Source organism: Alternaria arbusti (genome assembly GCF_024043155.1).
Source record: "Alternaria arbusti strain BMP 1465 chromosome Unknown scaffold_9, whole genome shotgun sequence".
Classification (NCBI taxonomy): Eukaryota; Fungi; Ascomycota; class Dothideomycetes; order Pleosporales; family Pleosporaceae; genus Alternaria; species Alternaria arbusti.
In genome coordinates, this window is record NW_026249949.1 from 515,888 (window position 1) to 531,436 (window position 15,549).

The 15,549-nt window shown below is 53.2% G+C and overlaps 3 protein-coding genes across 3 annotated transcripts; 2 read left to right on the plus strand and 1 right to left on the minus strand.

The window, feature by feature from the left end:
- Positions 1-707: 707 nt before the first annotated feature.
- On the minus strand, positions 708-2,753 carry J4E86_007096 (uncharacterized protein; the record flags this gene model as incomplete). The annotated part of the gene is made up of 1 exon (XM_051447618.1): positions 708-2,753. The coding sequence occupies one exon, from the start codon at positions 2,751-2,753 to the stop codon at positions 708-710; it is 2,046 nt and encodes a 681-aa protein (XP_051301216.1).
- Positions 2,754-4,205: 1,452 nt separating this feature from the next.
- Positions 4,206-6,324, plus strand: J4E86_007097 (uncharacterized protein; the record flags this gene model as incomplete). The annotated part of the gene is made up of 2 exons (XM_051447619.1): positions 4,206-4,750; positions 4,950-6,324. 2 exons carry the CDS (start codon positions 4,206-4,208, stop codon positions 6,322-6,324), a joined length of 1,920 nt encoding a protein of 639 aa, XP_051301217.1.
- Positions 6,325-7,200: 876 nt separating this feature from the next.
- TOP2 (DNA topoisomerase 2) lies at positions 7,201-12,477 on the plus strand (the record flags this gene model as incomplete). The annotated part of the gene is made up of 4 exons (XM_051447620.1): positions 7,201-7,644; positions 7,694-7,981; positions 8,029-10,995; positions 11,044-12,477. 4 exons carry the CDS (start codon positions 7,201-7,203, stop codon positions 12,475-12,477), a joined length of 5,133 nt encoding a protein of 1,710 aa, XP_051301218.1.
- Between the last annotated feature and the right edge of the window lie 3,072 nt (positions 12,478-15,549).

Here is a 15,549-nt window from a genome sequence, read left to right on the forward strand (position 1 = left end):
GGGCTCGCGTCCATGGAGATATGTTGAGTGCAGCCTCAGTGAGATACGACACATAAGCACCCGGGGAAAATGCCGAGCATCTTCCCTTAGGAGTTGTCCCATCATAATAGTCCCATTCTCAACTCTCCGACACCGTACGTCTTACCCATGTGCAGGTATTCCCAGAGAGCCACGAGTCATGCCACCACCCTCCGCCAAACCATTCCTCCGCGCCATCCGAACCCTCCGACTCGTCCGACACTTCGGCCGACAGCATCGGGCCTTGAGGATGCCAAGTCCTCCGTCGCAGAGAATAGTAATATGCAGCATCCGCAAGTCTGCATTAGCCCACGGCAATTCGCACATCCCGTAGCTTCGGCGTAATGAACACGCACGTGAAGATCACCATGCCCTCACGCAGTAGTCACGGAGCATCGGACATAACCCACGGAGCAAGAACAAGAAGTATCGATTGAACCACGCTACCCAACAGGGCGCTCTAGGAATGGGTATAGACAAGAACAGAGACTTGCGATGAGGAGAAACCTCTCTAGCGTAGGAAACAGGGTGTGTATGTATGTACAAGAAGAGAAAGAGGGGAAATAATGCAATGAGTGGTGACTGCAGACCAGCAAAAGGTCCAGCCTTGAACTTAACCCAAGAAAAAAACGCCCAGCGATGCTTATACCCAAATGCCAATGCCAGAGTGATGACTAGGCGAACAGGAATCAAGCCTTCTCCTTCTTAAAGCAATTCTTGAGGCGAAGCTTGATCTTGTACATGTACCAATCGCTCTTCCTCTTGAGCCCAAGACCCTCGCTCCCGTCTTCACCAGCTGTATTCTTATTGTCTTTACTCTTACTACGCCCACCTTTCTTTTCTTGCTTGCGCTTTTTCTCATTCATGACAAACATGCTTGTGGGCCGTTTCTTGAGTCCAGGTCCGTCAGTGACACCGGAATCCCACATGCCGGTTGTCGTGATGGGCGCATAAGCGGATTGTGTCTTGCGGGAACGTTCGATTTCAGGCATGGCGGGCGATAGGAGCGGGGAGGCGAGGAGAGGCGCGGGCGAGCTTGGGCCTTCGGTTGATGGGGAGATGACGACAGGAGAGGGGATGGCGGCAGGGAGTGGGCGGGTTGATTCGGCGGAGGGACGTTCTATGGGTGAAGGGAGTGAGAGCTCTTTGATGCGAAGAAGCTCCACGCTGCGTTTCATGGTGCGCTCTTCGGGGGTCTCGACGAGTGTCTGGTCTTCGAAAGTGAGGCCGTACTTCTTCCTCATGCTGCCTGTCATGCTATGCAGGGCGGTGCCGGTGGAATTCGCACGTCGAGCACGTGTCTTGACAACATGTACGGGAGAGGCATGTATCGCCGTTCTGGTTGACGCAGGCGAAGGGGGAGTTTCCGTGAAGCTTGTCGTGCGACGGGGGAGCCTTTCCATGCTAGGTTTGAACATCCGAGGAAACGAGCGGCGCTTCTCGTCGAGAGTCGATGCTGGAGATGGCGAGCGCGGGCAGTCCAACATGGACATGGAGAATGTGCGGTTGGCGCATGGACGGAAGGTTGCAGAGGGTGTCAAGGTTGGAGGCGAAGACAAGGAGGGGCTCTCGGTCGCGAATTCTCTAGACGCAACCCAGACGCCAGAAGCTAAGATGAATTGTCGGAGTGCGTCGCCTGTCTCGGTGGGGAGCTTATCCGTCAATGTGTCCATGAAGGTGTTCATGTCGATGCTTGAGGTGTCGGTAGTAGGAGATTGGGTGTAGGAAGTTATGCTAGGCGTTGACGGCGAGGCAGCAGACGGCATTGCGTAGGTATCCATGACATCTATGCGACTGCGGGTCATCGTTGCAATGATGGGATGGCGCCTGGAGTTGACACTCAAGGTGCTGAAGGTAAACTTCTTCTCGTCTGGAGCTTGAGGAAGCGATGGCGACAGCGGCGCAGTCGTCGACATGCTCGACACACGACGCGAGTGGTTTGGCTTCAACACCCAACGAGCCTTCAGCGTCAGTCCATGTTCGTCAGTGCTATTGAACTCGTAGCCTCCGTTAGGCATGTCGGTGACTGCCCAGCGACTCGTTCCGTCGTTCATGCAAATCTCCGTTGTCTCAGTAACCCCCCTGTCGCACTTCCGTGAGCTGATGACGCCAATTATGTCGCGCGAGCCCCAGCGATCTTCTTCCGATTTATTCTCGTCATCCTGACTGTTGTATGCTTCTGCTTGCGCAATGAGGAGATCGTGTGGTCCCAGTCTTTCCCTAGTGTTGAAGCTCCGCGAAAGACGTCTCGAGGCTCGCTGGGGGATGGCCGAGAAAGGGACGACTTCATAGGCTGGCTTCGGGCGCTGTGACGCAATGACTTGGTGCAGCTGCAGGGTAACTCTTTGCCGGCTATGGAGCTTGGAGCGAGTGTTTACGGGTCGGGCGATGATGTAGGATGTCTTGGAACGAGGGGTCCGCTTCTTGGGCTTGACGCTAGTAGCATCGCTGCCGGAGGAGACGGGTCTTGAAGGAGCGAGGGTGATGGTGGCTTCGTCATGCGGCTTCTTCATCGCATCCCTATGCGAGGCGCGCGTAGGAGTGTCAGGGGCATCGGTCGTAGGGTCGGTATGGGTAGAAGGAAAGGTCGCCTGCGACGGTGAAGGAGTCTGGCCGCGCAAGACGGAACCGAGAAGGGAAAGCGGCATCTGCAGGAAAGAGCCATTGGTGGTGGGCGAGGCTGCACGCGGTGGTGAGCTCTCATGGCCGTGTTTGGCGGCGTCGGCGGTCAACATGTCCAGCAGCATTGCTCCAGCACTCAATCCAGGTGTGACATGCTGAGAGACCCGTCAGCAAACAAGGAAATGACGAAAACACAGGCGCAATCAGCGCATGGGACGCCATTGTTCTTATGAAGGCGGGCCCCAAGGGCTGTGCGCTGAAGTTTGGAGGTCGTGCCCCCTCAAGCGTAATAGGCACACCCACAGGCGACGAACAACTGGGGCTGACTTACAAGCCACAGCTAGCAGGCTGACCTTATGCAGGGAATGGGCTGGCCAATCAATCGCTCCCTATAATATGAGCTTGTGCAGCTGAGTGTCTCAGGACGCGGCGCAGATGCAATTGCAGAAAACGAAATGGAAACAGAAAAGAAGCCGCCCTGATGGGCCCCCCGTCAGGTCATTCATCGGCCGGCAGGGCTCTACTCACCATCCGCATCGTCGACGCACAAGGCACACAGGCTCCAACGCCGGTAAAGTCAACCGTCGTCCGTCCCGTGGGCGCAGGGACGCCAGCAAAGCCGCATCCGGCAAGGGGCTAGAACGATTGGCCGATCGTGCATATCATGCACACTCGCTACGAGCCCCTCTTTTTGCTTCATCGGGGAGCGATTACTCGGCTTCGGCGGACAAAAGCTGGGGGGCGGCTTACGGTGTGCTCATCGCCAGCAAAGAGACCGCTGACGGCGAGGTCTCACTTCGGTTCGGTGCGGACCTTTGAGCGAGCGCAGAAGACACGTTCCGCAGGGGTCCGAATACCTGATTATCTCACGATCTTAAGATTGATCATGCGGCACGGCGACCATGGAACCTTCATAAGGAACTCTGGGCAGTCAATGCACGGCGTATTCGTATACACCGAGGGAAGCTTCGATTGGCTAGCCTTGCGATGTTTCAAGCGAACAACGCTGTCAGCCAAGCCACCCAGGAGACACCGACCATGAATTTCGCACTGAAGCATCATGGCAAAAGTAGATCGCAGCTGGCGCGAAGCTTGTCAAGCTCGCACGTTGCCGTTGTGATGTTCGCGACAACAATGGAACAAGGCACCCCGCGGCCGCCTGAGGCTTACGCAACTCTACCATGAACGTCGCGAGGAGGGTTTCGAATTAGCCGTTACCTCACCGACAAAGCAGCACACCATTACGCCGTGCTGCACCTCTTGCTGCACGACCCGCTACAACTCACGATCTTTCTGCAAGCCCGCTCGCTTCTGATCGTCGGTTCCGTTGTGCTCCGCATCCCGCTGCTAAATTTTCACCGAGACCGACTCGTCAGCTGGAGGGCACATTACCGTCACGCACTCGGCTCAACCGAACTTCCGAGATATCTAACCTATCGAAACAGGAAAGCATTGCGTGCGAAAAGTATTACTATTCGCCCATTTGTCAAGAACCCCGATTCTCACGGCCGCAACGATAGGAAAGTTGTGTCAGCGAGGGTCGTGATCTTTTGCAACAAGTGCAAATGTCAACGGACGAAATATCAGGCCAGGGCTTCGGTGCCCATCCATCAGCTGAGAGCCTTGTCAATTGGTTTACGCAACATGGGGGTCAGCTCAGTCCAGACGTCCAGGTCGTCTACAGCGACTCGCATGGCTTTCACATGCGCGCTGCCAGACCATTGAGCTCCACTGTGGTGGCTTCATGTCCATTGAAGCTGACGCTGTCCTTTCTCAATTTAGACCCAGAGGAGAAAGAGGTGTTGTACATCGAGAGCACCCTTCAACGGTGTCGGGGGAGGATACCGGATCACATTCTGACGTACCTGCTGTTGATTGAACAGCGCCAGAGGGGCGATCAGTCGCCATGGCACGCCTACATCACATGTCTACCAGGGCCTGAAAGTATGACTACGCCTCTGTGGTTTGACGAGAGCGATATCGCCTTTTTGACCGGTACCAGTCTAGCGCCTGCGACCAAGGAAAGAAAGGCTGAATTGCAACACCAATGGGAAAATGCTGTGGCTGTCACGAAAGAGCTTGGTATGCCTCTTGCTGACGAGATCGACCTGTAAGTCCTTTAGCGAATGCGATTCAGCGCAATCTACATTGTGTCTAGCGTGCACTATAAAGTCAGCACTACCTCTGCCACAACTGAGACACTGCAAGCGAGCTGTGCTTTTGTGTGCCAACAACACAGATCTCCACATATATGGCTCACGATACACCGATACATCAGCTTTCTGGCGCAGCCTGCTAACGATCCTCAGCGATTCGTTACTATGGGCAGCCACCATCTTCACCTCGCGAGCCTTCATCTCGACCCACATATTACCGGAAAGAGAGACCATACCTATTCTCTTTCCGGTGGTCGATATTCTGAATCACTCTGTATCCGCCAAAGTAGAATGGGACTTCCAGCCTCACCAGTCTTTCACGCTCAAGTGCCTTGAAGGGGAGTCGTTTCAGCCCGGCCAAGAACTCTTCAACAACTACGCACCTAAGCAGAACGATGAGCTACTCCTCGGCTACGGTTTCTGCGTAGAAGACAACCCTATTGAGCAGTTTGCTTTGAAGCTCGCGTTCCAGCCGCAACTGCAGCAGTATGCACAGCAGCTGGGTCTGCTGAATCCAGAGAATGTACCTTTTGGCATGTCAAAAGACTTTCTGGCCACCGATCCGAACAAGGAGCAGCATTTCCTACGCGCCAAGGGCCATCCATTTGGTCGCTACGATAACCACGTACCCTTCTTCCGTGGTGTTCCGCCTTACATTGTTCACTTCTTCTTCATCCAGACGATCATAACTTCTGAAGTGGATGTGAGCACTATCGACGTCGCAAAACCAGGCCCGAGAATTACGCTGCAAGTCTTAGTACATCTGCACCAAGCGCTGGAGCAGAGGTGCAGTACCCTTCCACTGCAGATAGATCAGGAACCCCGGAACGACAAGCAAAAGTACGCGAAGATTTATCGCGACAGTCAGGCCAGGATCATCCATTCAGTGCGGCAAGAGCTCAAGGATGCGATTACCAAGTTGCGCGCACCCAACGCCGAACTTCCCACCCGCGCCTTGCACAGTCTATCGGATGTGCTGGCAGCCTTCAGCACCGACCTTCCAGAACCAGCAAAGACCTTCTCAAGCGCTCTCAACAAACATGGCATCCAAGGCCAACAAAACGAAGGTCTGGAGTGGACGGTATTACTAACCGTCCTGTTGTCGTTGATGTTGACTACACAAGACACAAACGACATCAAGATCTTTACTCTAATGCGCGATCTGTGCTCTAAACACACCCTTCCTACACTCGAAGACGGCATTGAAGATGTCGATACATACACCTTCGTCGACGAAAACCTCGGCGACTTCGTGCATTTCCCTTCTGCAGATGCAAACGCCGCACCAACGGATGTACTGGACGACTTGGGTATGACGTTCGTCAACCAACCCGTCGATAGCACAGCACCTGTCTTCATCAAAGGACGCACAGAAAACCTCGGCGCTAGGATAATCATGTGGGCAATGAAGGTTGTAGAGAAAGACGTTGTACCTGTGTTTGAAGATGGGGGCATAGTACGATGCTTGTTCGCTAAAGCGCAGACAACGGAGACGGGGGAAAGCGACGAGACGTGGATGTACGAGTAGAACTAAAACACAATGCACGTGTACTTGTGCTCACCACGCAAACCACTCACTGCTATCATCTCTCAAGTTATCGTGTGTGTACCTGCGCACCCGCTTTGATGTCTTAATCACCACAGAGAAAATCCATCGTAAATACCTAGGCAGTCTGGTGTGTACCGCCGAGCGAACGCAAGTGAGAACCCACGAGTCTTCTGCTTTTACATATGATATCGAGCTGCTCGAACTTCGCAATTATTGCTGCTTGATACTGAGGGTAAAAACTGCAGACGCGAATCCGGGGAGTACATAGGTAGTAGAAGCATCACGTTACTACCATCCAGCCTGTACATCCTAACCTCACCACCACGGCCATTAACACAACTCCTCAAGGCAAGGCTTTTCGACTTCGAGAAGACAGAAGATATAGTCAAGTCAGCATCTTGGACTTACCCCAGCAAGCTGCAGTCTGGTCTCTCACTAGTCGTTGCGCTTGCCTTGGGCGACTACCGCACGCCAAGGCGACACCTCCACGTCTACTCTCTCTTTTCTTCGTCTTCAGTCACCTCACCACTGTGTTCCTCAGTCACCACTCCCCGCAGATTGAGACGTTTGACGCGCTCACTGTCAGCGGTCCTCACCCAATGGGGGTGATGGAAACCCCGCACTAGCGTGACAGCTAGCGTGTGTCCCCTGCAGCGTCTCGCTTTGGCAACGCCAACGCGTAAACACAGACCCTCCTTGAACAAAACACGACTCCACTTTTTGCTTTCTCACCACCACGCCTTCCTTTCGTCTACACTCGCTGCTTCTTATCGCTCTTATCGCCTGCTCTTCACGAGAAAGAGCGTTTATCGTCTTTAATTTCGCTCTTTCGTCCTGCGGGACACCATCACAGCCATGGCGGACGACTCCATAATGGACGACTCCGTATTCGACGAGGGCGCGAGCTCCGACTTCGCGCCCCCCGCGAAGCCCGCAAAGGCCACCAAGGCCGCTGCAAAGCCCAAGGCAGCAGCAACCAAGAAAGCAGCAGGTCCTGCGAAACCTCGAGGACGGCCCGCCGGCGCGGCTGCAAAGCCCAAGGCAAAGGCCGCCCCCAAGAAGAAGGCCAAGGCTGTCTCAGACGATGAGAACTCGGACATCGACATGGACGCGGACCCTGTCAACGACGACGAGTCACTTCTAGACGACACACCACCGAAAGCCAAGAAGGCAGCAGCCCCGAAGAAGTCCAGCGGCAAGCCTCTTGCAGACATCGCGAACGAGAGCTTCGGCGGAGATGCCGACGATGTACCAATCTCGGCCCCCAAGAAGGGCGGCGCCAGCAGCAAGTACCAGATGGTGAGTGCGCAAGATCTAGATAGCAAAGAAATGGCTAACCCATGTATAGTTGACGCATTTGGAGCACATCATGAAGCGCCCGGACACATATATCGGCTCCGTAGAGCGCCAGACGGACAAGATGTGGGTGTACAACTCAGAGAGCGAGTCGATGGAGTTCCGCGACGTCTCCTACGTCCCCGGTCTCTACAAGATCTTCGACGAGATTCTCGTCAACGCGGCCGACAACAAACAGAACGACAAGAACATGAGCGAGATCAGGGTCACGGTTGACCGCGAGTCTGGCGAGATCTCCATCAAGAACGACGGCAAGGGAATCCCAATCGAGATTCACAAAGTTAGTTGCCTTCAAACCCCAGCCAAAAACACTACTGACCCAACTAGGAACACGGCATATATGTACCAGAGATGATCTTTGGTCACCTCCTCACCTCCTCCAACTACGACGACAACCAGCAGAAAGTCACCGGTGGTCGCAACGGTTACGGAGCCAAGCTTTGTAACGTTTTCAGTACCGAATTCACAGTCGAGACGGTCGATTCGAAACAAAAGAAGAAGTACAAGCAGACATGGACTGAGAATATGAGCAAGATGGGCAAGGCCAAGATTACCGACATCAAAGGCGACGACTACACCAAGGTCAGCTGGAAGGCCGACTATGCTCGCTTCGGAATGGCTGGTATCGACGACGATTTTGAGGCCATCATCAAGCGCAGAACCTACGACATGGCTGGTACGCTACGGGGCATGAAGGTCTACCTGAACGGCGACCGCATCAAGATCTCGTCATTCGCGAAGTACATGGAGATGTATACCAAGTCGATTTCGCGCGACCAGGGCAAGAGCGAGGACGACAAGGAGAAGGACGTCATCATCACAGACAAGCTTGACCGCTGGGACATTGGTTTCGCCGTGTCTGATGGTTCCTTCAACCAGGTCTCTTTCGTCAACTCGATTGCGACTACGTCTGGTGGTACCCACGTTAACCACATCGCCGATCAGATCATCGACAAGCTCATGGCGATTGTCAACAAGAAGAACAAGGCAGCTGTCAAGCTGAAGCCTGCACAGATCAAGAATCATCTCTTCCTGTTCGTCAACTGTTCCATCGTGAACCCGGCCTTCACATCGCAGACCAAGGAGCAGCTCACGACCAAGGCCAGCCAGTTCGGCAGCAAGCCGGTCCTCAGTGACAAGTTCCTGAACGCCATCGCCAAGACGGAGGTCATCCAGAACATCATGCACTTTGCGCAGCAAAAGGCCGACCAGATGATGAAGAAGACCGACGGCAACAAGCGCAACCGTATCAGCAACGCAAAGCTCACAGATGCCAACAAGGCAGGAACCAAGGACGGACATCTCTGCACGCTCATTCTGACTGAGGGTGAATCAGCCAGTGTACTTGCTTTGGCTGGTCGTGCCGTAGTCAACCAGGATCTGTTTGGTGTCTTCCCGCTTCGTGGTAAGCTCCTCAACGTCCGAGACGCGACCGTCGACCAGATCATGAAGAACGCCGAAATCCAAAACATCAAGAAGTTTATGGGACTTCAACATAAAAAGGAATATACGGTCGCCGACATGAAGAGCTTGCGCTACGGTCACCTCATGATCATGACAGATCAGGATCACGACGGTAGTCATATCAAGGGTCTACTCATCAACTTCCTCCAGTGCCAGTTCCCGAGTTTGCTCAAGATTCCCGGCTTCCTATTGGAGTTCATCACGCCCATTGTCAAGGTCTGGAAGGGCGACCCCAAGAACCCGCGCGGTATGAAGAGCTTCTTCTCCATGCCTGAGTACGAGGAGTGGAAGGAGCAGCACCAGCACGAGAAGGGATGGGATCACAAGTATTACAAGGGATTGGGTACCAGCGACATTCCCGATGCCCAAATCTACTTCAAGGATCTTGACACCCACATGAAGCGCTTCCAGGTCATGCGTGAAGAAGAAGAGAAGCTCATCGAGCTTGCTTTCTCTAAGAAGAAGGCGGATGCTCGTAAGGACTGGTTGCGCGACTTCGTCCCCGGTCAGCATCTTGATCTTACCACTCCCGACATCTCGTACGACGACTTCGTGAATAAGGAGTTGATCCTCTTCTCCATGGCCGATAACGTGCGATCGATTCCCTCGGTTATTGATGGTCTGAAGCCCGGTCAGCGCAAGGTTCTCTACACCTGCTTCAGGCGAAACATCAAGAAGGATGTCAAGGTCGTTGAGCTCGCTGGTTCCGTGTCTGGATCTACCGATTACGCTCACGGTGAAGCCTCCATGCAAGGAACCATTGTCAATCTTGCACAGAACTTTGTCGGTACCAACAACATCAACTACCTGGAACCCAGTGGTAACTTTGGTTCTCGTCTCAAGGGTGGTGCCGATGCTGCCAGCGCCAGGTACATTTACACACGCCTATCGCCATTTGCACGACGAATCTTCCACGGCCACGATGACGCACTGTTGAAGTATGGTGAGTCAGATGGCCACAAGATCGAACCTGAGATGTTTGTTCCGATCCTGCCCACGATTCTTATCAACGGTTCGAGCGGTATCGGTACTGGTTGGAGCTCTGAAATTCCCAACTTCAACCCGATGGATATTATCGACAACATCAAGCGTCGCATGCAGCCAGGTGCTACCAAGGAAGACATGCTGCCAATGATTCCATGGTACAAGGGCTTTAATGGCACAACGACAGTGCTCGGTCCTGATCGATACCAATTCACTGGAGTTGTCCGACAAACTGGCGACAACGAGGTTGAGATCACTGAGCTGCCAGTTCGTTACTGGACACAAGACTTCAAGGAGAAGCTTGAGGAGATCATTAAGGCTGAAAAAGGCCCTTCATACATCAAGGACTACATCGACTACAACACGCCCGACCGCGTCCACTTTATCATCAAGATGGAAGACAAGTACATGGCAACAGCTCTTGCCAAGGGTCTGGAAGAGATGTTCAAGCTCTTCAAGCCTCAGTCTACTAGCAACTTGGTCGCTTTCGACGCCCACGGTCGCATCCACAAGTATGCAAGCGTTCTCGATATCATCGAGGAGTTCTACCACGTCCGTCTGCGATACTACGAGAAGCGAAAGCAGCATCAGCTTCAGGTCATGGAGAAGGAGCACCTGAAGATGACGAACCAGGCCAGGTTTATCCAGATGATCATCGACGGAAAGCTCATCGTGTCAAAGAAGAAGAAGACTGTGCTTGTTCAAGAGCTCAAGAAGCTCGGCTTCACTCCCTTCCCCAAGGTCGAGGATGCTAAGGCTGCTGGTGAGGTCGAGGATGTCCAGGAGGATGACTCAGAAGATGCTGAGACGGAAGTGTCCGCCAACGATTACGACTATCTGCTAGGTGTAAGTGCTACAAAACCTTTTCCCAATACCAAAACTAACGTTTTCTAGATGGCTATCTGGTCTTTGACCCAAGAACGTGTCGAGAAGCTTCTGAAGCAGATCGGCGAGAAGCAACATGAGATCGACACTCTCATCAAGCTATCACCAAAGGACATCTGGACTGTCGACCTTGAAGCTTTCATGGATGAATGGAATGTCCAGCTGGACGAAGAAGTCAAGCGCAAGAAGAAGATCGCTGCCATCACTCGCCGACCTTCCGCAAAACTTGGTATCGGCGGCGGCAAGGGCAAGGGAAAGAAGAAGAGAAAGGCAGATGGAAGCGACTCGGACGACTCCGGATCCGACTTTGGCCCGGTTAAGAAGAAGGCAAAGCCGAAGAAGGAGGGGCTGCTTAGCTATCTCCAGCAAGAACCAGTCAAGAAGCCTAGTGCAGCAGAAGCTCTCAAGAGCAGCACCGCGTTCGGCTCAACCGCGCCGCAGAAGCAGGGTACCTTGCTCACCCATCTTGTCAAGAAAAAGGAGGAGACGCCCCAGACGGAAGGCGGAGAAGATGGTAGATCAGCTTCCGCAGACTCTGCACCAGCGCCAGCTGCAACCAAACGGGGTCGCCCAGCTGCTGCAAAACCCATCAAGAAGGATCCGCTTTCGGACGATGAAGATTCCGACGTATTCGCTGCAGTCGCCCAGGAGGCTGCAAAGGAGCCGTCCAAGACCACAGCTGCACGTACTGCTCGCAGCGCAAAGAAGCAGGCCCCCAAGTACACCATGGGCAGCGACTCCGATGACGATGATGACGATGACCTTCTCGGCGATGTTAGCAGCATGGTCAAGACCATCGGATCCGGTACGAACGGCGTTCCCATGTTCAAAGCCACCACCACTGCGCGCCCAGCAGCACCCGTAAAGAAGAACAGTCCCATCGAGCCCATCGAGATCGACGGCGACACCACAAACTACGAAGGTCTGATGCCCCAGTCTTCACCCCAACGCCCTCCTCCTCGCAACATCCACGACACAATCATGAGCTCTGACGAAGACGACTTCGATCTCGGTGTCAAGAAGCCCGTCGCCAGCAGACTTACCAAACCCGCCGCGAAGCCCAAAGCCGCAGCCGCTAAGCCCGCACCCAAACCCAAGGCCGTTGCGAAAAAGCCTGCAGCTCAAAGCCCTGCCGCAAAGGCTTACGCGAAGAAGCACGGCAAAGACGCGGAAGCTGCTAAGCCCGCAGCCAAGGCCAAGAAGCAGATCACCATCGACTCTGACGAGGATGAGGAGATGGAAGATGCGGACGCTATTGCCAACGACATCTTGTCTGACGAGGACGAGGATGAGCCGACTCCCAAGCCAGCCAAGCGTGCCCCTGCTGCGAGACCAGGTCGCAGGGCTGCTGCTAAGCCGGCGAAGTATGTGGTTAGCGACGATGAGGCGGAGTCGGATGAGGCTTCTGAACCTAGCTTCGATGACGACGATGATAGCGAGTAGATTGCTTGCTCGCTTGTCTTGTCGTTGGGTGCATGTGGGTGGTTGTTTTATACCCCGGTGATTTGGCGTTGCGGGCATGAGAGTGTTTTCCCTCGTCTTCATGGGGGGATGGGGTTGAACTCATGGGTGGTTCATCGGCGTTTTGGCGTCGCTCTCTTTCGATATACTTTATCGAGTGTGCATATTTACTAAGGATATACTTCAAAGTTGCTTGAGCTATTAACTTTGTGATTGTCAATGCTGTGTGCTCGAGGTCTGGACAAGTGCGTTGCGTGTTACAGTATCTGGTTTACACACTAACATCATGCTACCAGCGAAGTTATCCTAGGCGTCGCCCTCCTATACCAATGGCCAGCGAGCATAGGCATACCCGTCATCACGAGCTGCAGTGTATACATTCCTGGAAGACTGCAGTATACTCAAGCACCAGACGCTTCGCACATCACCATACTCGTTAGCTCCGTCATGTCTAGGTACCAGTGACTTCTAGCCTCTCCTGGTACTCCGATACTACTACCTTATTCCATCAGTGAATGCACGGGTTTTATTTGTCTTGTCAACTATACCATTCTAGGCCCTTGTCCTCCGCCTGATCTTAGTGGACTTCTGGGACACTACAAGCACCTACACGCCAGCAACAGTACAGGCGAAGTCCTGGGGGATATTGTTGGCAATCGCCCCTTGTAGGCCTACAGGTTCAAAGAAGACAATCGCCTACTCAACCTTCCCTAGAAAAGCGGATATGGACATCGACAACACCTCCGTCTCCATCGACTCCGCACTCCAAACACACGAAAGATTCCTCCTACGCACTACATCTACCCTAGCCCTCGCGATACTTCTCTCCAGACTACTCAGCCTATCACACGCGTATCGCGCTGTCATCCTCCTCTGCGTCGCCACCTATATCCTGGTTTTCGCCTTGACACGTTACTCCACGAAGCTACCCTCGGAAGAAGACGATACGCCACCGCCAGATGTTGATATCACTCCCACTCTGAGCCGGAAAGGCTATTTGACGATGCAGACCTCGCCTACGTTTGAGAGAGTTCGGGGAGAGGGGGAGGCTACGCCCACGAAGGCTGTTGTGTGGCCGAAGAGTCAGGCGTGGAAGAATGGGGGGAAAGTCAAGATGGGAGCGGAGACAACGATTCGGGGAGAGTTGATGGGGAGTAAGGGCAAGGACGTAGGAGAGACGGTATCGGGAAAAGGTGGTGGATCTCAAAACTACCTCCTCGTTGATTGTGAACTCAGCTCTATGTTTCTCAGCAAATGATTACCCAACCACGATTCTCGCTCTCATCAGCCGTTGCTTCCTTTATACATTGGATTAGAGGCGCCTTTTCCCTGATCCAGATCTTGCGTCCACCATGATTGGGGTCGTCCAGCCATCTTCCAGCCTCGAAGAACCGAAGTAGATCGTTTGAGCTGGTAGTCGTGATATGACGATCAAGACCACCCCTATCTACAGTGATACCAGGGTTTGCCCAGCCGATCTTCTCGAAAATTCCCGAACGATTCAATTTTTGGGCTAGCTGTTCCTCTGCTACCGGCGTGAGGTCATGCTCGGTGACATAGCTCGCGAAGGTGAATGCCTCGATCGAACTCTTCCAATTAATGCTGACATGCCAAGGCATGCCTGCAGTTGTGAGTTTGAAGCGCGTATGGAGATACAAGTTTTTCTTGAAGGCGCTCAACAGGTGTTCAACCACAGCCCCTGTAGTGTCCGCTCTGGCTTCGATGCCCTGGTAATCAGCGCCGTGGAAGACTTTAACTCTATTCACCTCAGATTCGTGGAGGAAAGAGGCAGTAGCTGCTGTCTCTAGACTATAAGGCTTCTCTGTTAATCGATCGAATCCGCCAAACTCCTTGTGATATCGAAGCGAGCCCGGAACAACAGAAATGGCAGTGGATGTAGTGGTACAGCCAACGTCGCCTTCGATCACGGAAGAATAAGCGACATATCCACCAAAGGCAACTGCTAGATCAGCTTCATTGACATCCGGTACTCCCGGAAGTAGTGCCTGCAAGGCCTCCGCTCGGAACGTGCTCATCTCTAGATACGTTTTCGGACTCGATCTATGATGGGCAAATAGCACATCCTCTAGCACCTTTCTGTTCTTGAAACTTTGGGCGTATGTGCATAAACGAAAAGCTTTGTTCGAAGGCAGGCGATCACAAAGGCTATAGTACACAGCTTCTGTCGCCACATGTATCGCGGGAGTAACAATCGATTTGTTACTGATGAGCTCGGCGACTTCCGCAGGACCTGAGTCGGAAGAGAAGCATTTCAAGATCCATTTGTCCAAAGGAGCGTCGTCCAGAGTAGCACAAGACTCGATATTCCGACGGATAGCGTTGAAGAACTGGTTCTGCTCATCCTTAAAGTAACGGTCAACGACCCAGCCAAACTCTTTGATGATACCAGTGTGTGATTTTGTGAAGTTCTCTGAGCAGAGCGTGCGCAAGTCAACAAACCCCATTCTTCGAGACCCTAAGGTGCCGATTTCATAAGCAGTTTGAATTAAAGCTGCCGCGAGTTGCCCCATCTGGTCGATGTCGTTTTCTGCTAGGCTATATTGAAACATAAGCTTGTTCCGCGCGCTTGCAAGTTGTATGTAACTGTGCTGTTTTTCCAAGTGGTGCATGCCAGCGAAATGATCACTTCCGATCAATACCGACGATACATTCCCTTCAGCACGCCATTCTTGTATTGTCCAGCGGTACCCGTCAGTGATTTGAATGGAGATTCGTGCGGAAGAATTGCCGAAGAGAAGCGTTCCAAATGAAACGCATTCCGTATCTTCAGGGAAAAGCCAGAGAAATACAGAGGCGAGCCAAGGCGCTGTTTCTGTGCCTTCTAGTGAAATCCTCTTCACTTCGTCGTCTTGGAGAGCTTCGAAGACCCGGGACAATATCTCTGCAACGTTCTCCAAGGACGGGCGTGAGAAGATAGCTGTCGTCTGTTTGCCCATGTTACGCAAATTTCCTGAAATCTCAGACACTGCGCGATTGTATACATCTGCAGGGAGTATCGCATCACCGTATCCGGCAAGACAGTCCACCAGGTCC